This window comes from Barbus barbus (genome assembly GCF_936440315.1).
Source record: "Barbus barbus genome assembly, chromosome: 26".
NCBI classification, from domain to species: domain Eukaryota; kingdom Metazoa; phylum Chordata; class Actinopteri; order Cypriniformes; family Cyprinidae; genus Barbus; species Barbus barbus.
In genome coordinates, this window is record NC_136754.1 from 4,533,848 (window position 1) to 4,550,708 (window position 16,861).

General features: G+C 37.7%; 1 protein-coding gene across 2 annotated transcripts; it reads left to right on the forward strand.

The window, feature by feature from the left end:
• Positions 1-475: 475 nt before the first annotated feature.
• LOC306846595 (cullin-3-B-like) lies at positions 476-16,225 on the forward strand. Of its 2 annotated transcripts, XR_013782089.1 has the most exons (17): positions 476-702; positions 4,642-4,839; positions 5,316-5,429; positions 6,662-6,822; positions 8,037-8,151; positions 8,371-8,599; positions 10,753-10,898; positions 11,125-11,301; positions 12,181-12,351; positions 12,438-12,545; positions 12,691-12,815; positions 12,998-13,094; positions 13,258-13,392; positions 13,467-13,653; positions 13,916-14,036; positions 15,383-15,528; positions 15,616-16,224. XR_013782089.1 is itself a non-coding variant. In XM_079380063.1 (16 exons), exons 1-16 carry the CDS (start codon positions 619-621, stop codon positions 15,745-15,747), a joined length of 2,325 nt encoding a protein of 774 aa, XP_079236189.1. In that variant the 5' UTR covers positions 476-618; the 3' UTR covers positions 15,748-16,225. The 2 variants fall into 2 exon arrangements, 1 of the variants encoding a protein (XP_079236189.1); XM_079380063.1 differs by lacking the exon at positions 13,916-14,036 and having other exon boundaries at positions 15,616-16,225.
• Positions 16,226-16,861: the final 636 nt, after the last annotated feature.

Here is a 16,861-nt window from a genome sequence, read left to right on the forward strand (position 1 = left end):
ATTCAAATAAAGGCAACTAGGTTTGATATTCTGCTAATATAATGCAAATATATTGATATATTTTAAGTGCTGCTTAATTAAGTGTCCCAAAACGTTCTGGGCCACTGTATGCCTTCTATAAATCTATAAAATAACGTGCTACTTATTTTTTTCTTATTATCTCTGATTCAAAACAAGGAATATCCTCTTAATGTCGACATTAACCTACCAGTTATTGCTTGTAGAGGTAAATGACTAAATATAAAGGTTAAATACAAACAATCCTAGTTAGGAAATAAAGTTTAAGAAAGACTCCCATATAATACTAATGGTTTTAGATGTCATTATCAAACTTTATGACACTGTTTTAAACTACGATACCGGTGAATCCATGAAGGTTGTTCTTTCCTCAGCGCCAGACTGCTGTTTACCACATGTCAGCACCAGCTGGCAGTCTTCTCGCGATATTGGGTGCATTACCGTTAGTGCAATCATCACTCTCGCGAGATGTTATCCAGTCGTCCGCCATCGCTGTAGAGACAGAGGGAGAGAGTAAGCTACAGGGACTCAAACCTGGGGGGGAAAGAGGGCGAGATTTGTCCGTGTTTCCCCTCAACACACCCACCCTAACATCTGTTAATGGCATCACTCCCTAACCCAAACATGTCCAACCTTAAACCCGGTACCAAGAAGGACACCAAGATGCGGATCCGCGCCTTTCCCGTGAGTATAAGCCGAGATGAGCGCGCCTCGGTCGGTCGCGGTTAGAACTCAAGAGCCGGGGATCGGGCAAAGCAGCAGGCCAAAGCGGGTTTAGATGGTTTGAGCCTGATTTTGAGAGATTTGCAGAGACTACAGACTAGGAAACGCGTGTAATCATGATAGTAATAGCGCCAAGGATTTAAAGATGTTGATGTGTGTCCGTTATTAGAAAGATGAGTGTTTTGAAGTGTTGAAAGTGTTCAAAACTCAATGATTCTTACGGACAGAGTCTTAATGTTTTTAACCATAAAGCTGTAAATACGTACAGCACTGTAGCTCCTGCAGAGACCGCGGAGTCTTTCTTTTTGATCTGCTTGTTTTCTTTCAGTGTTTTGGTCTGATTTTGGGTCTTGTGTTGTCAGTCTGGCCTGTTGGTGTTTTGGTGCCACTCATATTGTTGATGTTGTGTGTTTTTGTCGTCTGGTTAATTTAGTTTCTTGTCATTGGTTGGTGTTGTGTATTTTGTTGACACTCAGGTTGATGTTGTGTAGATCAGTCTTTTAGGTGCCAGGACCCCCAAATATGATCATATTTGTGTGAAGCACCCCTTTCTAAAATTTGAAAGGCAGCTATATATTTTCATGTATAAATATACAATTTATGTTGTGGAAAATGAATATTGTTTGTAAAATGTTGTTTGGCAAGTATTTAGTTTCTATTACATGGTGTTTTTCTTAGTATTTACTGATATATGTTATTTATTTACAATTTTTTTATGATTTATTTATGTGAATGTAATTATGTAAATCTAATTTATTTTAATTGTTTTTATCATTTATTTTAGTCGATTTTTTTTTAACTTTTTCTCTCCAAACATGTATTATGTAAATGTAATTTTTTAAATAATTTTTTTATTTTTTATAATTTTAGTTTATTTTAATGACATTTTATTTTGATAATTTTATTTATCTTTTATTTATTTTTACATTTTTCTTTAAACCTTTTGGTAATTATTTATGTAAATATATTTGTTTATTCAAATATATCTCATTTTTTATTCATTTTTAATATATATAAATATTTTTTTTTTTTGCGAACACCCAGTACTGTCTTGTTTCCCCCTGTTGTTCCTCTGACCCCATTTTGAAAACCTCGGTATAGTCCGTGGTCAGGTGTCATGGGTTAGTGTTGTGTAGATTATCACACTGATGATTGATGTCCTCAGCAGCTGTGTTTTTGTCTTTCACTGTCACTGCAGCACACTTTGCATCAGTATGACGTGCATCTCTCTGAAACATTCTGCAATTTTCTGTTCATTTATTAGCTCCACTCAGAACAAATTATGTGCATTGCAGGACTGTTGGTGATGCTCTGATGGAATGAACTAGGTCAGAATAACTTGATAATATGCAGAGAAGTGAAAATGTTTCCATGCGGTTATTTTCTGTTAGTGCATTAGAAATATTCTTCTCTTGAGATCTAGAAACCACCTGACACCTGTCAGCATGTCCGCATGACTCAGTAAATGACGTTTTGGTTCAGATAAGTGGTAATAAGATAAGATATCGCTCTCGTTCAGAAACTGTCATGTCTCGCCCTGTCAGAGGAATTCATTAGAAATCTCACAGCTGCCTTAACTTCTTCGTCATATTACCCTCTCAAAAAGTGGCCTGTGTTCTCATCTGATACACCCCACATGCTCTCAGCTCTCATCTGCATTCAAACTGTTTGTCAAATTATCTTTAGCTTTTCATTGATTGTGCCTTGAAACATGAACATGCAGTTCATTATTTAAGATCAGACAGATAGTCCTGTATTTTTATTCACAAAATCCAGCCTTGGTAAGCATAAGAGACTTCTTTTAAATACATTGAGAAATCTTATCAACCTTGAAGTTTTGAGCATTAATTTAAGTTTCACTTCTAATGTAAGTCTAACTGAAGTTGCAGACTTAAAAGAATTGAAGTGGTTTTAGTGTTCTTGTAGCTTAAAAAGTAGAGTGACCATGTGTTCAATTCACAGTGAATGCATGAGCTCATAAAATGTACACTGTAAATGCGTCGGGCAGATAAATGTTAAATGTGCTAATATCAGGGTTAGCGGTTAAGGGTAAATAGAGGTATGTCTTGCTGTTCAAAGACTGTCTCGCTGGACTTTCTTCATCAGTGCCTTTGCATGGACACAACCTGAGCCCACAGAAACCCAGTTTGGAAACCTACTTGCTTGACACACATGCACACATTTTGCTTCAAGGATTCCTGTTCATGGAAAAACTGGTTCCTTTGTGTTAGATTAACTTTTTCGAAAGTGCAACGGTCTTCTCCAGTGATTGCCAAACCAAGTGTGATTCAGGTAGCCTTTCAGCAAAATGTTGTGAGAAGTGTACATTCACACATTCACACCCATACCGATTTTACCCATCAAAATGGCTTTAATCCACAGACTAGACTGCACAGGTATATGAGTCTCAAGACCTGTCTGTCTCAAGGCTTAGCAGCCAGAGAGAGACAGACAGGTGAGAGCGAGGCGTTCTCTGTGTCTGAATCTACAATGTGTGTTAATATTTCACAGGAGCTTTGTTACTAACACCATGACAAGCATTATAATTAACATTAGCTGTGCTGAAGTGTTGTTTTGACACGAATAATATTTTTAAAAATGTAATTGACACATATGATTAGCCATCAGACCTGTTCTTTGTGAGATTAGATCTGCTGAGTCACTTAAAGCTTATCAAGAGCTCTGGAGTTGGGCTGAAGGTTTGGTCGTAAAGGAAGATTGATTTTGTTGGCCCAGTATCTGCCAAGGTTTGAGCATATGAGCGAGTGACCTGCAGTCCTGTTGGCACATTAAATGCACATTAGAGCATTGTAAGTAAGTTGTTTTACTTTTAACGAGCCCGGAACCCAGCCTACAGTTTCCTGTGCTGTCTTTTCTTTTGTAATTTTGTAAGGTTTTGATGTGTGCAGAGAGCAAAGTGAGTCTCAGGGTCTAAAAACTTGAGATGATATACAATACAGTTCAAAAGGTTGAGGTCAGTAAGAGTTTTTTTCAGTAAATGCACATTAAATTGCCCAAAAGTGACGGTAATGTATGGTTTTACAAAAGATTTCTATTTCAAATAAATGCTGTTCTATTCATCAAAAATTCCTGAAAAAGGTTTCCACAAATATTTTGCAGCCCAACTGTTTTCATCATTGATTTAAAAAATAATAACTGTTTCTTGAGCACCGCATCAACATATTAGAATCATTTCTGAAGGATCATGTGACACTGAATACTGGAGTAATGATGCTGAAAATTCATCCATCACAGAAGTGACATTTCCATTTCAAAATATATTCACATACAATTTTTTTATTATAATAATATTTCAGAATGTAAGTATTTTTTGATCAAATAAATGCAGACTGAGCATAATCAGAAACATTTAAAAATCTTACCAAAACGCAAACTTGTGAATGATAGTGTACAGCGTGTATTATTTAATTGTATGACTAAAGCGTACTTGCTCACACTATAAAAGTTTTGGCCATTACATCTAGTTAATTAATGTTACACCAATGTCATATGAGTGTTTTGCCAACTTCTAAAATCTATGCTGTGTTTTGGCTAATGTTTACACACATTTTGCAAGTTAAAACCAGACATCAAAATATTATAAAATGTATATTTAAATCATAATCTGTACATTTAAATGATAAAGTAACATTATAATATTTAAGTGTAATACTATGAAAGATTTACAGTTAGTTTTTAGTACCAATCAGAAATAGTATGCAGCTTTAATTGAAAAATATGAAGTGTTTAAATTAAATCTTAGTCCAATTAGAATGATAATTTAAATAAAACAATGTTGGTCAATGCTGATAAGGCGCACCTCTCCTAAAACATTCTGTATCTAATTGCCATAAGCGTTTTCTATGTTTTATTAATTTGGTGATTTGTTTGTTTTTGTAGATGACCATGGATGAGAAGTATGTGAATAACATCTGGGATCTTCTGAAGAACGCTATCCAGGAGATCCAGCGGAAGAACAACAGTGGGCTGAGCTTCGAGGAGCTCTACAGGAACGCCTACACCATGGTGCTGCACAAACATGGGGAGAAGCTCTATACGGGCCTCAGAGAGGTGGTCACCGAACACCTCATCAACAAAGTATGAGCTCCTGTATCACTCGAGGTCCTAGAGATCTGCATTCAACTTTTGAGTGTTAAAGTGTGTCACAGACTTTAGCAGGGAGTTAAATGTAGTTTAATAAGCAGTGAGCCACAAGAGACTGTGTGTTACAGAGATTTCACCTCGGCTTACTGCTTAAAAAGACCTGCTTAATGAATTTGATGGTGTGTGATGTGAATTTAAATTGAACAGATTGATTTGAGAAGATCTGAAGAACACTGTCTCACATCTTCACTATATATATATATTTATATATAGCTTAATGAAGACCCTGGGGTTTTATCTCTGGTGCTGGCTGTTAATGATGTCAGTTCTGGAGATGAAGCAGATGGCGGAAACCTGCCAGTCCCAGTGGAGTTGTTCACAGGGTGATGTCATTGTACACTCAGGTGGATGACACCCATGTGCTTGAGCTCCTCTCATAACAGCTTTCATTTTTCTCCTCCTGTCTTCAGGTACGAGAAGACGTGCTTCATTCGTTAAATAACAATTTCCTGCAGACGCTAAACCAAGCGTGGAATGATCATCAGACCGCCATGGTCATGATTAGAGACATTTTGATGTACATGGTAAGTTGTTTAGACATTCTTTGGAGGGATTGATCTATTATAAACATTGAATTTTAACTTTACAGATGTTTTAAAGGGATAGTTCACACAAACACACAAAAGAAATGTGTCATTAATTACTCACCCTCATGTCATTCCAAAACCGTAAGACCTTCGTTCATCTTCGGAACACAAATTAAGATATTTTTTATGAATCTCTCTGACCCTCCCACAGACAGCAAGGATCCTTAAATGAGTAAGGCTCAGAAACGTAGAAAGGAGATCATTAAAATAATCCATGTGACATCAATTGATCAACCGTAATTTTACGAAGCTACGAGAATACTTTTTGTGCTCAAAGAAAACCTAAATAACGACTTTATTCAACATGCGCTGTTTACATATGTGATACTCTTCAAAGTGGCTATAGGGTGACGCGGAAGAGACGAATTGTCAAATAAAGTCGATATTTTTGTTTTCTTTGCGCACAAAAAGTATTCTCATAGCTTTAGAACATTACGGTTGAACCACTGATGTCACATGGATTATTCTAACGATCTCCTTGCTACGTTTCTAAGCCTTGATCGTTTAAGGATCCTTGCTGTCTATGGGAGGGTCTGAGAGCTCTCAGAATGCATCAAAAGTAGGTCTTACAGGTTTGGAACGACATGTGAGTAATTAATGATTTTTGGGTGAACTATCCCTTTAATGTTTTCTTTGTTTTTTTAGAGGGTTCAGGAAGGAACTCATTGATTACTTTGGCTCTCATGGCTTTAATGATCCTTAACTTTTACTGACCTGACCATAGAACGCTGCAGTAATGACATATTTTTGTAGGCCAGAGCAGAAGTTAGCATCATTCTTGTTCCCTTGACAAAAACCCAATAGGATTTTTCCATTGGCTTTTAGATTAGGCTATAAATGAAGTACACCGTAGTCACGTGACTTCAACGACACCTTCACTAAAAAAAATCACAAGGGAGTATTACTGATGTGTTTTATGTCTTGGAATAAAATGTGAAAATATACCAACTTGACCTTATTTCAGGCATTTTACCCAACAAAAAAAAAAGAGAAAATCCAATAAATAATAATTATGATAGAACCTTGTTTCTGTTTGTTTTTTTTGCCTGCAAAAAAAGTGTCATATCATGAACATTTATTTGGAAATGAGACTTGGGAAAGGAATTGGGACACAACAAAGCCTGGATTTGAATCTGCGTGAACATTATTTTCTTTCTTTGTCTATCTAGGACCGTGTGTATGTTCAACAGAATAATGTGGAGAACGTCTACAATCTGGGCTTGATCATCTTCAGAGATCAGGTTGTGCGATATGGCTGCATCAGAGATCATCTCAGACAAACTCTACTGGACATGATCGCTAGAGAGCGCAGGGGAGAGGTGGTCGACAGGTGTGTGTGTTCTAGGGTTGTGCCGATAGACGATAATATCGTGTATCGATGATAGTCAGAGATATCGACAATAGCAAATGTCTTTGTTTATAGTCAAGACGATATTACGCTCAATCTCCTATTAATGTATAAAACTATTATTATTATTATTATTGTTGTTAGGCGGCCTATTATTATTGGGCCACTATTTCACCTCAGTGCCGCACTTCACACACACACACACACACACACACACACACACACACACACACACATGCAAATGAGGATTAAGGCCAAAGTATACTTATTACGTTATCAAGAGGGCTCGCGGACAGTCATGCACCCCGTCTGAGTGCAGGCAATTTTTTGAGACCGTGCAAGTCAAGTAGGTGGTCCTGCGCATGTGTTGAGCTCGTCCGTCCGCATTTTTCTGCGGCTGAGTATACTTTGAGCTGAGTATACACATCATTTAGACATCTTGAACAGCTTCGAGCTATGAATGAACATGACGAAACTGCACCGGCAGCATTACGTTTTCTTTACAGCACATTATCAAAACACATGGATACTTATTCTTCATCATTGTTATTATAAAAATATGCAGTTACTAAGTTATCAGTCTATAACTGGGCTTGTCATGGGGCGCGCGGTCCGGAGCGCTGTATGACTGATGTAGCCTGCCTATCCATTTAATTTAACTATACTCCAAAAATATGAACTTACCTGAAAATTATTTTATCTTTAACATGTTCGTTTATGTCCAACACAAACTACTTTTGATTTTCACCTTGACTGATTTTTAGACTGATAACTTCCGCGCCGATGCGGCAATCTTGTCACAGTAGGACGTGCGGTCCTAATAGCGATGTATGATTGCTGTATCCGAATATGAACTAGCTGTTTTAAATATTTTTATATCTAACATGTTAGTTTTTCATTATGTTTGAAAGTACATTATTTCGGTTATTGGTACTTCCAGGCTCTCTCTCTCTCTCTCACGCACGCGCGGTTTAAAATCACCAAAGAGTTATGAGATAGCCCATGCATGATAATATTGTGTATCGGCGATCTCACAGGCTGGCGATATGATGACGATATGAAAAATGACTCTTGAAAATTGAGAATATGAAAATTTAGTTAAAGAATGAAAGCTAGGAGCTGTAAGTGTATTGACGTATACACTGTTGTAGAGGAATGGATTTTTATCTTGTTTGTGCTGTCGTGTTTTATGGCAGAGGGGCCATCAGGAATGCCTGTCAGATGCTGATGGTTTTGGGGTTAGAAGGTCGGTCTGTCTACGAGGAGGATTTTGAAATCCCATTTTTAGACATGTCTGCTGAGTTCTTCCAGGTGGGAGCTGCTTTCATGCTGCTTTATCTGTTTGCTTATCATTTTGGATATAAAAGATTTCCAGATCTACCAAGATTTTTTTCCAGTAAAAAAAGGTTGAAAAGAACAAATTCACTACTTGTCTGAAATTCTTTTTTGCTAATTTATGTTTGATTAGCTGTGTTGACCAGTGTGTTATTTATAATGTCTGTGTTTTTGTGTTTGTGTGTGTCTGTGCAGATGGAAAGTCAGAAGTTCCTAGCGGAAAACAGTGCCAGCGTCTACATCAAGAAAGTAGAGGCTCGGATAAACGAGGAGATTGAACGAGTGATGCACTGCCTGGATAAATCGACAGAGGAGCCCATTGTGAAGGTGGTGGAGAGAGAGCTCATCTCCAAACACATGAAGACCATCGTAGAGATGGAGAACTCGGGACTGGTCCACATGCTCAAGAATGGAAAGACAGAAGGTCAGCAGCTGTTTTTGTTTTGATCTGTCATCTATCTCTAAGGGTGTATTCACACCATTCCGCTAGTTCACTTGCTTTGGTCCGGAGCAAATACAATGTTGATTTTTTTGTTTTTGTTTGGTGCGGTTCGCTTTCACACTGCTTTTTTTGCAAGTGAACCAGAAATTGTAAAAAAAACTACCCATGTGCTAAAGTCATCCATTCATTGGACAGAAATTATCAAGCAGATAAAACAGGAAGTGCAAAACCAGGCTAATCATGGAGATCTTTCATAGTGCAATTTTTATTCTTTTACTGATTTGGTGATCAAATACTAACGCAATATGAAGAAACTTATGGGCATCATATGAGACAATGTCATATGATGTTGTAATTACGATTTGCCATCAATAAAATATATACATATAAAATACTTAAAGCATGTCACAATGTTAGTTTAAACATTTAACCTAAATAAATGTGCACTATTAAGCGCTTATTCCATGGTCTGTCTGAGTACTGTATTCTGATTGGCTGGCAGTTATGCAGTAAAACCGTTTAATGCACAGGTAGTTCCAAGTCAGTTTAATCAGCGTTCCATATTAATGCACTGCTTTAATTGATGCACACAAACCCACACTCATCACTCGCACGCACAGAGAGAGAGTTCGAAGATCGGTGATTGCGCTGCACACACACACAAACTTGTTGTCAACTCTTCCCTGTGATTTTTTTATTTATAAAATAGCCTAGATACTAGATCGCTACATTATATTCCCCAGCAGCGAGGTGGTGAAATCAAAAGTGATTGTACAGAGAGACGCGCAGACACGGCAATCAGGTACACACAACTGTCATATTTCTCTCTCTCTCTCTCTCTCTCTCTCAAACGATCCATCGATAATTAATTGAAATACATGCTATAATTAATTCAAATAAATGTAATCGTACCACACTATTTCATCTCTGTGTATAATTTGAAGCGGGAAGAATGCTAGAGCTAACGTGCCGTAACTGATGGAAATAGCTGTCATTTTTAAACATTTGGCCAAATATTGTGCTGTAAAGAGCAATACTAGTTTTAACTTATTTATAACTTGGCAAATGACCATGGAATAAGCGGGATAATCAATGGCTAGCCATGCATTAAAGGGTTTTAAATGCACTTTGCAGAGGCAACCACCCTCCGCTTCATGCCGGGCGGTTCTTTTTTACTCCATGTTGTGCATTTAAAGTCCTTTAATGCATGGCTAGCCGTTGATTATCCCTTACATATCCAATCGTTTGTGCAGAGAGTGGAAGCTGAAGCACGCTTCAGGACATCAGTGGAAACAAATTAAATATTAAATATCACAACGTGTTTTTGTAAAATAAAGAAAACAAACCGGATGCGCATGCCGCCTCGGTCTTGAGCAGGAGCGTTTCACACAAATTAAACCGAAAATCAGCTAATATTTTCCTTACAGACATGAAAGCTTTCTATAGAAAGCTTTAAATGACTACAAAACTAAATAATTCACATCCAAAACAGAAACTCTTTCATTATGCAATCCAAGATGCCTTTCTTTCTAAAGGTGCGTCCAATGATGAGATGGCGAGTCAGGATCATCAATTTCATCTTTGCGACACTGACTCAGAAATCACTAGTTTATTAATAAATAATTCAAATATTTCCTTACTATTTCCCCCCCACCTATACATGGTAACTTTTGCGGCAAGCTTTAATTTATTTAGCATGCTCACGTCACGTTGGTGTGCGCCATGGTCACAAAAACTCATAATTTTCATGCATTTTTAAATATTGTGATTTAAAAACAAGTGATTAAAACGCAAAAAATAGCACTACATGTGAAAGCTGTCTGTTTCTGAGCGTAATGGGTCTGATTGAGGTCGGGTCATATTCACACCTTAAACGAACCGTACCAGAGTTCGTTTAGACGTGGGCTGAGACCACCACTTCAGCTGGGTCTCGGTACGGTTGTTTGGTCTGCACCCGAGTGCGATTGCTGTATTCACACCTGCCCAAGAGGGGAAATGAACTTGAGTTCGATTCAATCGAACCAAATAAGACAGGTGTGAATACACCCTAAGTGTCATTAATTAGGCTTTCTGTTTTCCTCTCTTGCTTTGTATTTCATTCAGTTTCTCTCATCTTTTCTCACATTCTCTGTCAGACTTGGCGTGCATGTATAAGCTGTTCGGTCGGGTTCCTAACGGATTGAAGACGATGTGCGAGTGCATGAGCTGGTACCTCAGAGAGCAGGGTAAAGCTCTGGTGTCGGAGGAAGGAGAGGGCAAGAACCCAGTTGACTACATTCAGGTACACATTCACCAACACGAGGACTTGAAGTAGTAAAAGAAGGAACAGCACAGACAATTAATTCAAAACAACAGGACTGGCTGAGTTAGATCCTGAATAAACATAGGAACAAATCTGCTAATGTTTAGGAGTTCAGACTTGTAAAAATGTGTAAATACAGCAACCTCAACAAGCTGTAGGTTTGTCAGAAGTATTAAGGATGCTCTTTTTCTTGTGAATCATTTAGGGCTTGTTGGACTTGAAGTCGCGCTTCGACCGGTTCCTGCAGGAGTCCTTCAACAACGACAGGCTCTTCAAACAGACTATAGCTGGAGACTTCGAGTATTTCCTCAACCTCAACTCCAGATCACCCGAGTACCTCTCGCTCTTCATCGACGACAAACTCAAGAAAGGAGTAAAGGGGGTAAGAGATTAGCCTTAGACCGTCTTTAGCTCGTAAGATTAAAACTCTGCCTGCAAATTTGGTCAATTCTGTCTTCAGTATTCCCACAAGAAACACTATTGTGCTCCGTGGACATTTCTGTCCAGTGAAAGTGAAAATATTGTTATGCAAACGAGTTGTTATAAAATTTAGATATGGATTAATGGATGAATGAACACCCACATAAACAAACAACACTTAACTAAAACTATTAAAAATATTTTTTATTAATTGAAATAAAGCTGAAATAAAATATAAATATTTTATTAAAAATATAGACTTAAAAGAACTTTAATATGGAAAATGTTGCCTTGATAACTAACTGAAATAAAGTTCATGTTAAAGTTCTAAAATTACTGAAACTAAAACGGAAATAAAAAATAAAGCTAAAAATAAATATTTGCAAAAAAGTGACAAAAGCAAACAAAATTCTTAGAATTTAGACAAAAAAAAAACTAAAAATTAGAAAATCAAGGCTAATAGAAAAATATTACTGTAAAAAATTATATAGTAAAACTTTACACTAACGGTCCATTTGTTAACATGAACTAACAATAAAAAAAATACTTCTACATATATGCTAATGCATTATTTAAAAAAAAAAAAATCAAAGGTTGTGTCTTTTTAATATTACTTAATGGACCTGTGCTAACATGAATTAACAATAAACAGTTTAATGAAGATGAATAGATACTATAACAATTGTTGATCATTGTTAGTTAATGTTTGCTAATGTGCTAACAACTAATGCTAACTAATGGGACCTTATTGTAAAGTGTTACCATAAATGCTATAATAGTACAGAAATAATACTGAAACAAAGTTATTTATTACTGATCTCTTAATTGTGTTTGCATTCAGCTGACAGAACAGGAGGTGGAGTCCATCCTGGATAAGGCCATGGTGCTGTTCAGGTTCATGCAGGAGAAAGACGTGTTTGAGCGTTACTACAAACAGCACTTGGCCAGAAGACTCTTAACCAATAAGAGCGTTTCAGATGACTCCGAGAAAAATATGATCTCCAAACTAAAGGTGAACATCATATCCTTCATTGCTTTCATTCACTGTATTCCTCTGTGTGTCTAATGTGATGCTCTTTCTCTCTCTCTCTCTCTCAGACGGAGTGCGGTTGTCAGTTCACCTCTAAACTGGAGGGCATGTTTAGGGACATGAGCATCTCTAATACCACTATGGATGAATTCCGCCACCACCTGCAGACATCACAGGTGCAGACACACACTATAACTACTGCACCCTAAGGGCTTATTTACACCAAGTCTATATTTACAGAAAAATAGCATTGAAACGATGCATCCATTTGAGTTCTTTCACACTAAATGCAAAACTGTGTGGTTTGTCTTGATGTTGCAGGTGTCACTCTGTGGAGTCGATCTCATAGTGAGAGTTCTGACAACAGGTTACTGGCCCACACAGTCAGCCACGCCAAAATGCAACATCCCACCCTCTCCACGCCACGCCTTCGAGGTCTTCAGAAGGTGCCACTCAATAAAATTGAGTTTATTAAATGACCAAACTTTGTTTTCTTTTCAGTTAAACAGTATTTAGGAACAGCCGATAATCTTTGCTTGACATATCATAATCCCTTATGAAATGTGTCTGTATGTCAAGATGTGTCTTCACTTGTAGCTTTGTTTCATGCGAGTTATACTCTGTGCAGGTTTTATTTGGCTAAGCACAGCGGCAGGCAACTCACACTCCAGCACCACATGGGTTCTGCAGACCTCAACGCCACCTTCTACGGAGCCATCAAGAAGGTAAAGATACGCATAGAAAATAAATCAAAGCATTTTTTTTCTTTCATTGAGGACTAAACAACTTGTCGTTGAACTCTTTCTCACATGTTGGATGTTTGTAATAAATGGTTTTAATTATCTATTAAATAAATGGATAAATGAATCTCTCTTTCTCCCTCTCTAGGAGGATGGCTCTGATGTTGGAGTCGGTGGGGCTTTGCTAACAGGCTCAAACACACGGAAGCACATTCTGCAGGTGTCCACTTTCCAGATGACCATCCTCATGCTCTTCAACAACAGAGAGAAGTTTACCTTTGAGGTAAAGCCTCCTATCTACCTCTTCCTGATCTAAACGCAAATCAGTTTCATCTCACTGAATTCAACCCTTTTTAGGAGATCCAGCAGGAGACAGACATCCCCGAGCGCGAGCTGGTCCGGGCCCTGCAGTCTCTAGCCTGCGGGAAGCCCACCCAGAGAGTTCTCACTAAAGAGCCCAAGAGTAAAGAGATCGAGAGCGGCCATGTGTTTACAGTCAATGACCAGTTTACCTCCAAGCTGCACAGAGTCAAAATACAAACAGGTATTGTGCTGCCACAAGAGGGCACTGTTGATTCAGAATGAAAGGACTAAATGGCAAGAATGTCTGAAAGAAATCAGTTTAACATTGGATTTTTGTTAGCTTTAAGGTCCACTTTATGGTAGTTTACTCCTAAAAGCAGAGATAATAATGTATATTTATAACCCATACATGCATTAAAATAGATCAAATACACAAATAACTCATCTCAGGGATTTGTCTGATTAAATAGTTTGTAGAGTGAGAATGTTGTTCCCCTCAATAGAGGTCTTCACGGGTCCACTTGGATCCGAAAACCCAAGGTCCGACCCGAGGGGTCAGGTCCAAAACTTCTACGAGTGCCTCGGACACAGGTCGGGTTCGGGATTAGCAGCCTCGGGTCTCGGGTAATTAAAATAAATGTGCTTTTCCCAAATGGACCCGATTAGACCCGAATTCTTTTAAACTTTCCCGTATGCGTAGCCTACTTGCGCGTTCATGTTAAGTCTCATTTTTGAGAAACGCACGTGAAAAAGGAACATACGTTTGTAACCTCAGAAATCCATCTTATAGATATAAGATCTATCAGGAAAATCCACTCACTTCTTTACACTGTGTGTCAATGCAAGGCTTTTCTTTTTTGTGTGCAGAAGCCCACTGGAGATGAGGTAAATAACGTTGCAGACAAGCAAATCCATGATTTATTAACCTATTGATTTAATTTTTATAAAACTATCACGTTTATATTTCAAATCCACTGGTTACAATTGAAAGCCAAACTCAGAAATAACATGTATTCATCAGGCAGGCAAAGATATATAGTAATAGGCTAATAAATAAGTAAATAAAATGAATGAAAGTAATGGAGCAGTGGCCAAATCAGTCAGCAGGACCCTGGGATTTTTCCGGACCGATGCGGGGCTGCAGGCTGGGCACATGTTAATGCCATTTACGTTCGGGTCCAGTCGGCTTCGAAAGTAAATATGGTCGGGTCGGACTCGGGTCTAATTTCATCGGGTCTGTCTCGGGTCGGGTTTATCTTTTAAAAACATTATTTAGGCAGGTCGGGTTCGGGTAAGAAGTGATTCGGGTCAGGTACGGATTTTAGGACCCAAGAAGACCTCTACCCCTCAATAATCACAGCCTGCCTTTTTTATAATAGCAAGTAGCAAATCACGTTAGTGTCATCTTTTATTCTGAACAGTGTTATTTCAATATTTATAAACTATTATAGCATTTATTATTATTTTAAATTGACTCTAATTTTTCATATTTTCATTTTAATTTTAGTTTTTTTGTTTTAAATATTTCTATTTAGCTTTTAAATATTATAACATCTAAATAGAAATATTTAGCTTTTCAAATATTTAAAATTTTAATTTTTTTTTGTATTTAGCTTTAATTTATTTTTATTTAGTTTTTAGTTTTAGTAATTTTAGAACTTTCAATTATTTTATTTCAGCTAGTTGCCAAGGTAACATTTCTCATTTTTATTTAAAGATGTCTTAAGTTCAAGTTATGTCTAATATTTATATTTCATTTAATTAATGAAAATTATTTTTTAATCATTTTAGTTTTGGCTCTGTTAATCCTACTTCATGCCCCAACTTCCTTTTTCAAAAGGAAATACAACAAAACTACTGAATCAAACTTTTAATATTGAGATATTGTCCATGTACTGAAGTGATCTAAATGTAGATGTTTTTAAATTTAGAAAAGCGTTTTACAAACTCTTTGAATCCGTCTCCTGCAGTTGCTGCTAAGCAAGGAGAGTCGGACCCAGAGCGCAAGGAGACGCGGCAGAAAGTAGACGATGACAGGAAACATGAAATCGAGGCTGCCATTGTACGCATCATGAAGTCCAGGAAGAAGATGCAGCACAACGTACTGGTAGCAGAGGTGAGCGTGTGTTCTTTGCGTGATGTTTATCTGTTCCAAAAACTGTATCTGCAGATTTCTAATGATCGTTTGGTTGTGTCCCGTCAGGTGACTCAGCAGCTGAGAGCGCGGTTCCTGCCGAGCCCCGTGGTCATTAAAAAGCGCATAGAAGGACTTATAGAAAGAGAATATTTGGCCCGGACGCCGGAGGATCGTAAAGTCTACACGTACGTCGCGTAGTGGATCACATGACTGCACAAGGAGACGAGCGAGCGACACAAAGACAGGAAAAATAAAAAGATTCTGGACTGCTTTTTTCGCATGGACTGGGAAGTTCCTTTTAAACAAAAGATGAACTCTGGGTAACGGACTTCATTTAGAAAAGCAAACCGAGAAATCATAAACCATACAATCGGGAAAATAATCAGGAAGCAAACTAAGAAATCCATAATTGTGTTGTAGATTATTTTTAATTAGATCACTCCCACTCTTATGAGAATCTCAGCTATGTATGGATCCAGCTTCAGTCTCTTCACCGTTTTACCCTCGTAGAGATCAAAATGAAAAGAATCCCTTGGGAAAATGTGAATGCACTGCACATGTTGTTGTTTTTTTCAATACTGTATAAAAAGGCAGAATTATTAAAACCCTAACAAAACAGCCAAAATGTGGCTACAGAAATGAGACAAAAAAATTAAATAAAAAACGTTGCTATTGAACCGTTTGCCGCATTCTTGCAAAAGCCGCTGTGGTAACGTCGAGACACAGAGAGGCGGAACGCGTCCATTTAATTTTATTCCTGCTTTATTGAACACACGTCAATGTTCCACACTGTCCCAGGTGAGCGTGTTTCCCGAGGCACATGAAATAAAAAGAGGCCAAATGACTGGCAGAATTAGATGCTACATCACTATCTCCAATTTCCTGCGATTAAAGCTGGAAAATGCCATTACTGCCAAGCTTGAATTATGTGCGGCCCTGGTCCAAACAGAATCAAATTGTTTTCAGAAATGGGCAGAGCAGACGAGTGCTGCACATGTGCACAGCGGGTAACCGCTTTGAAGAAAGAGTAACAACATCTCTGAGACTCCCTGATGAAATAAAGGTTAGCTAAAAACCAAAGCAGCAGGCAGTAAAATCCACAGCCTTGATTTCCTTCTGTATCAACAGTGTGTATACAGTGATACACCAGTATGTTGGCAGACTGATCAAATGATATTGGGTCTTTCTGAGATTATCGAGTTATCAAGATTATTGTTAGAGTAATAGAAGTTCCAGTTCCACAATCTACCTACAGCCTTTTCAGTATACTTGACTCACCTTTTTATATTTAAATTCTAGTTCAAACAATTAA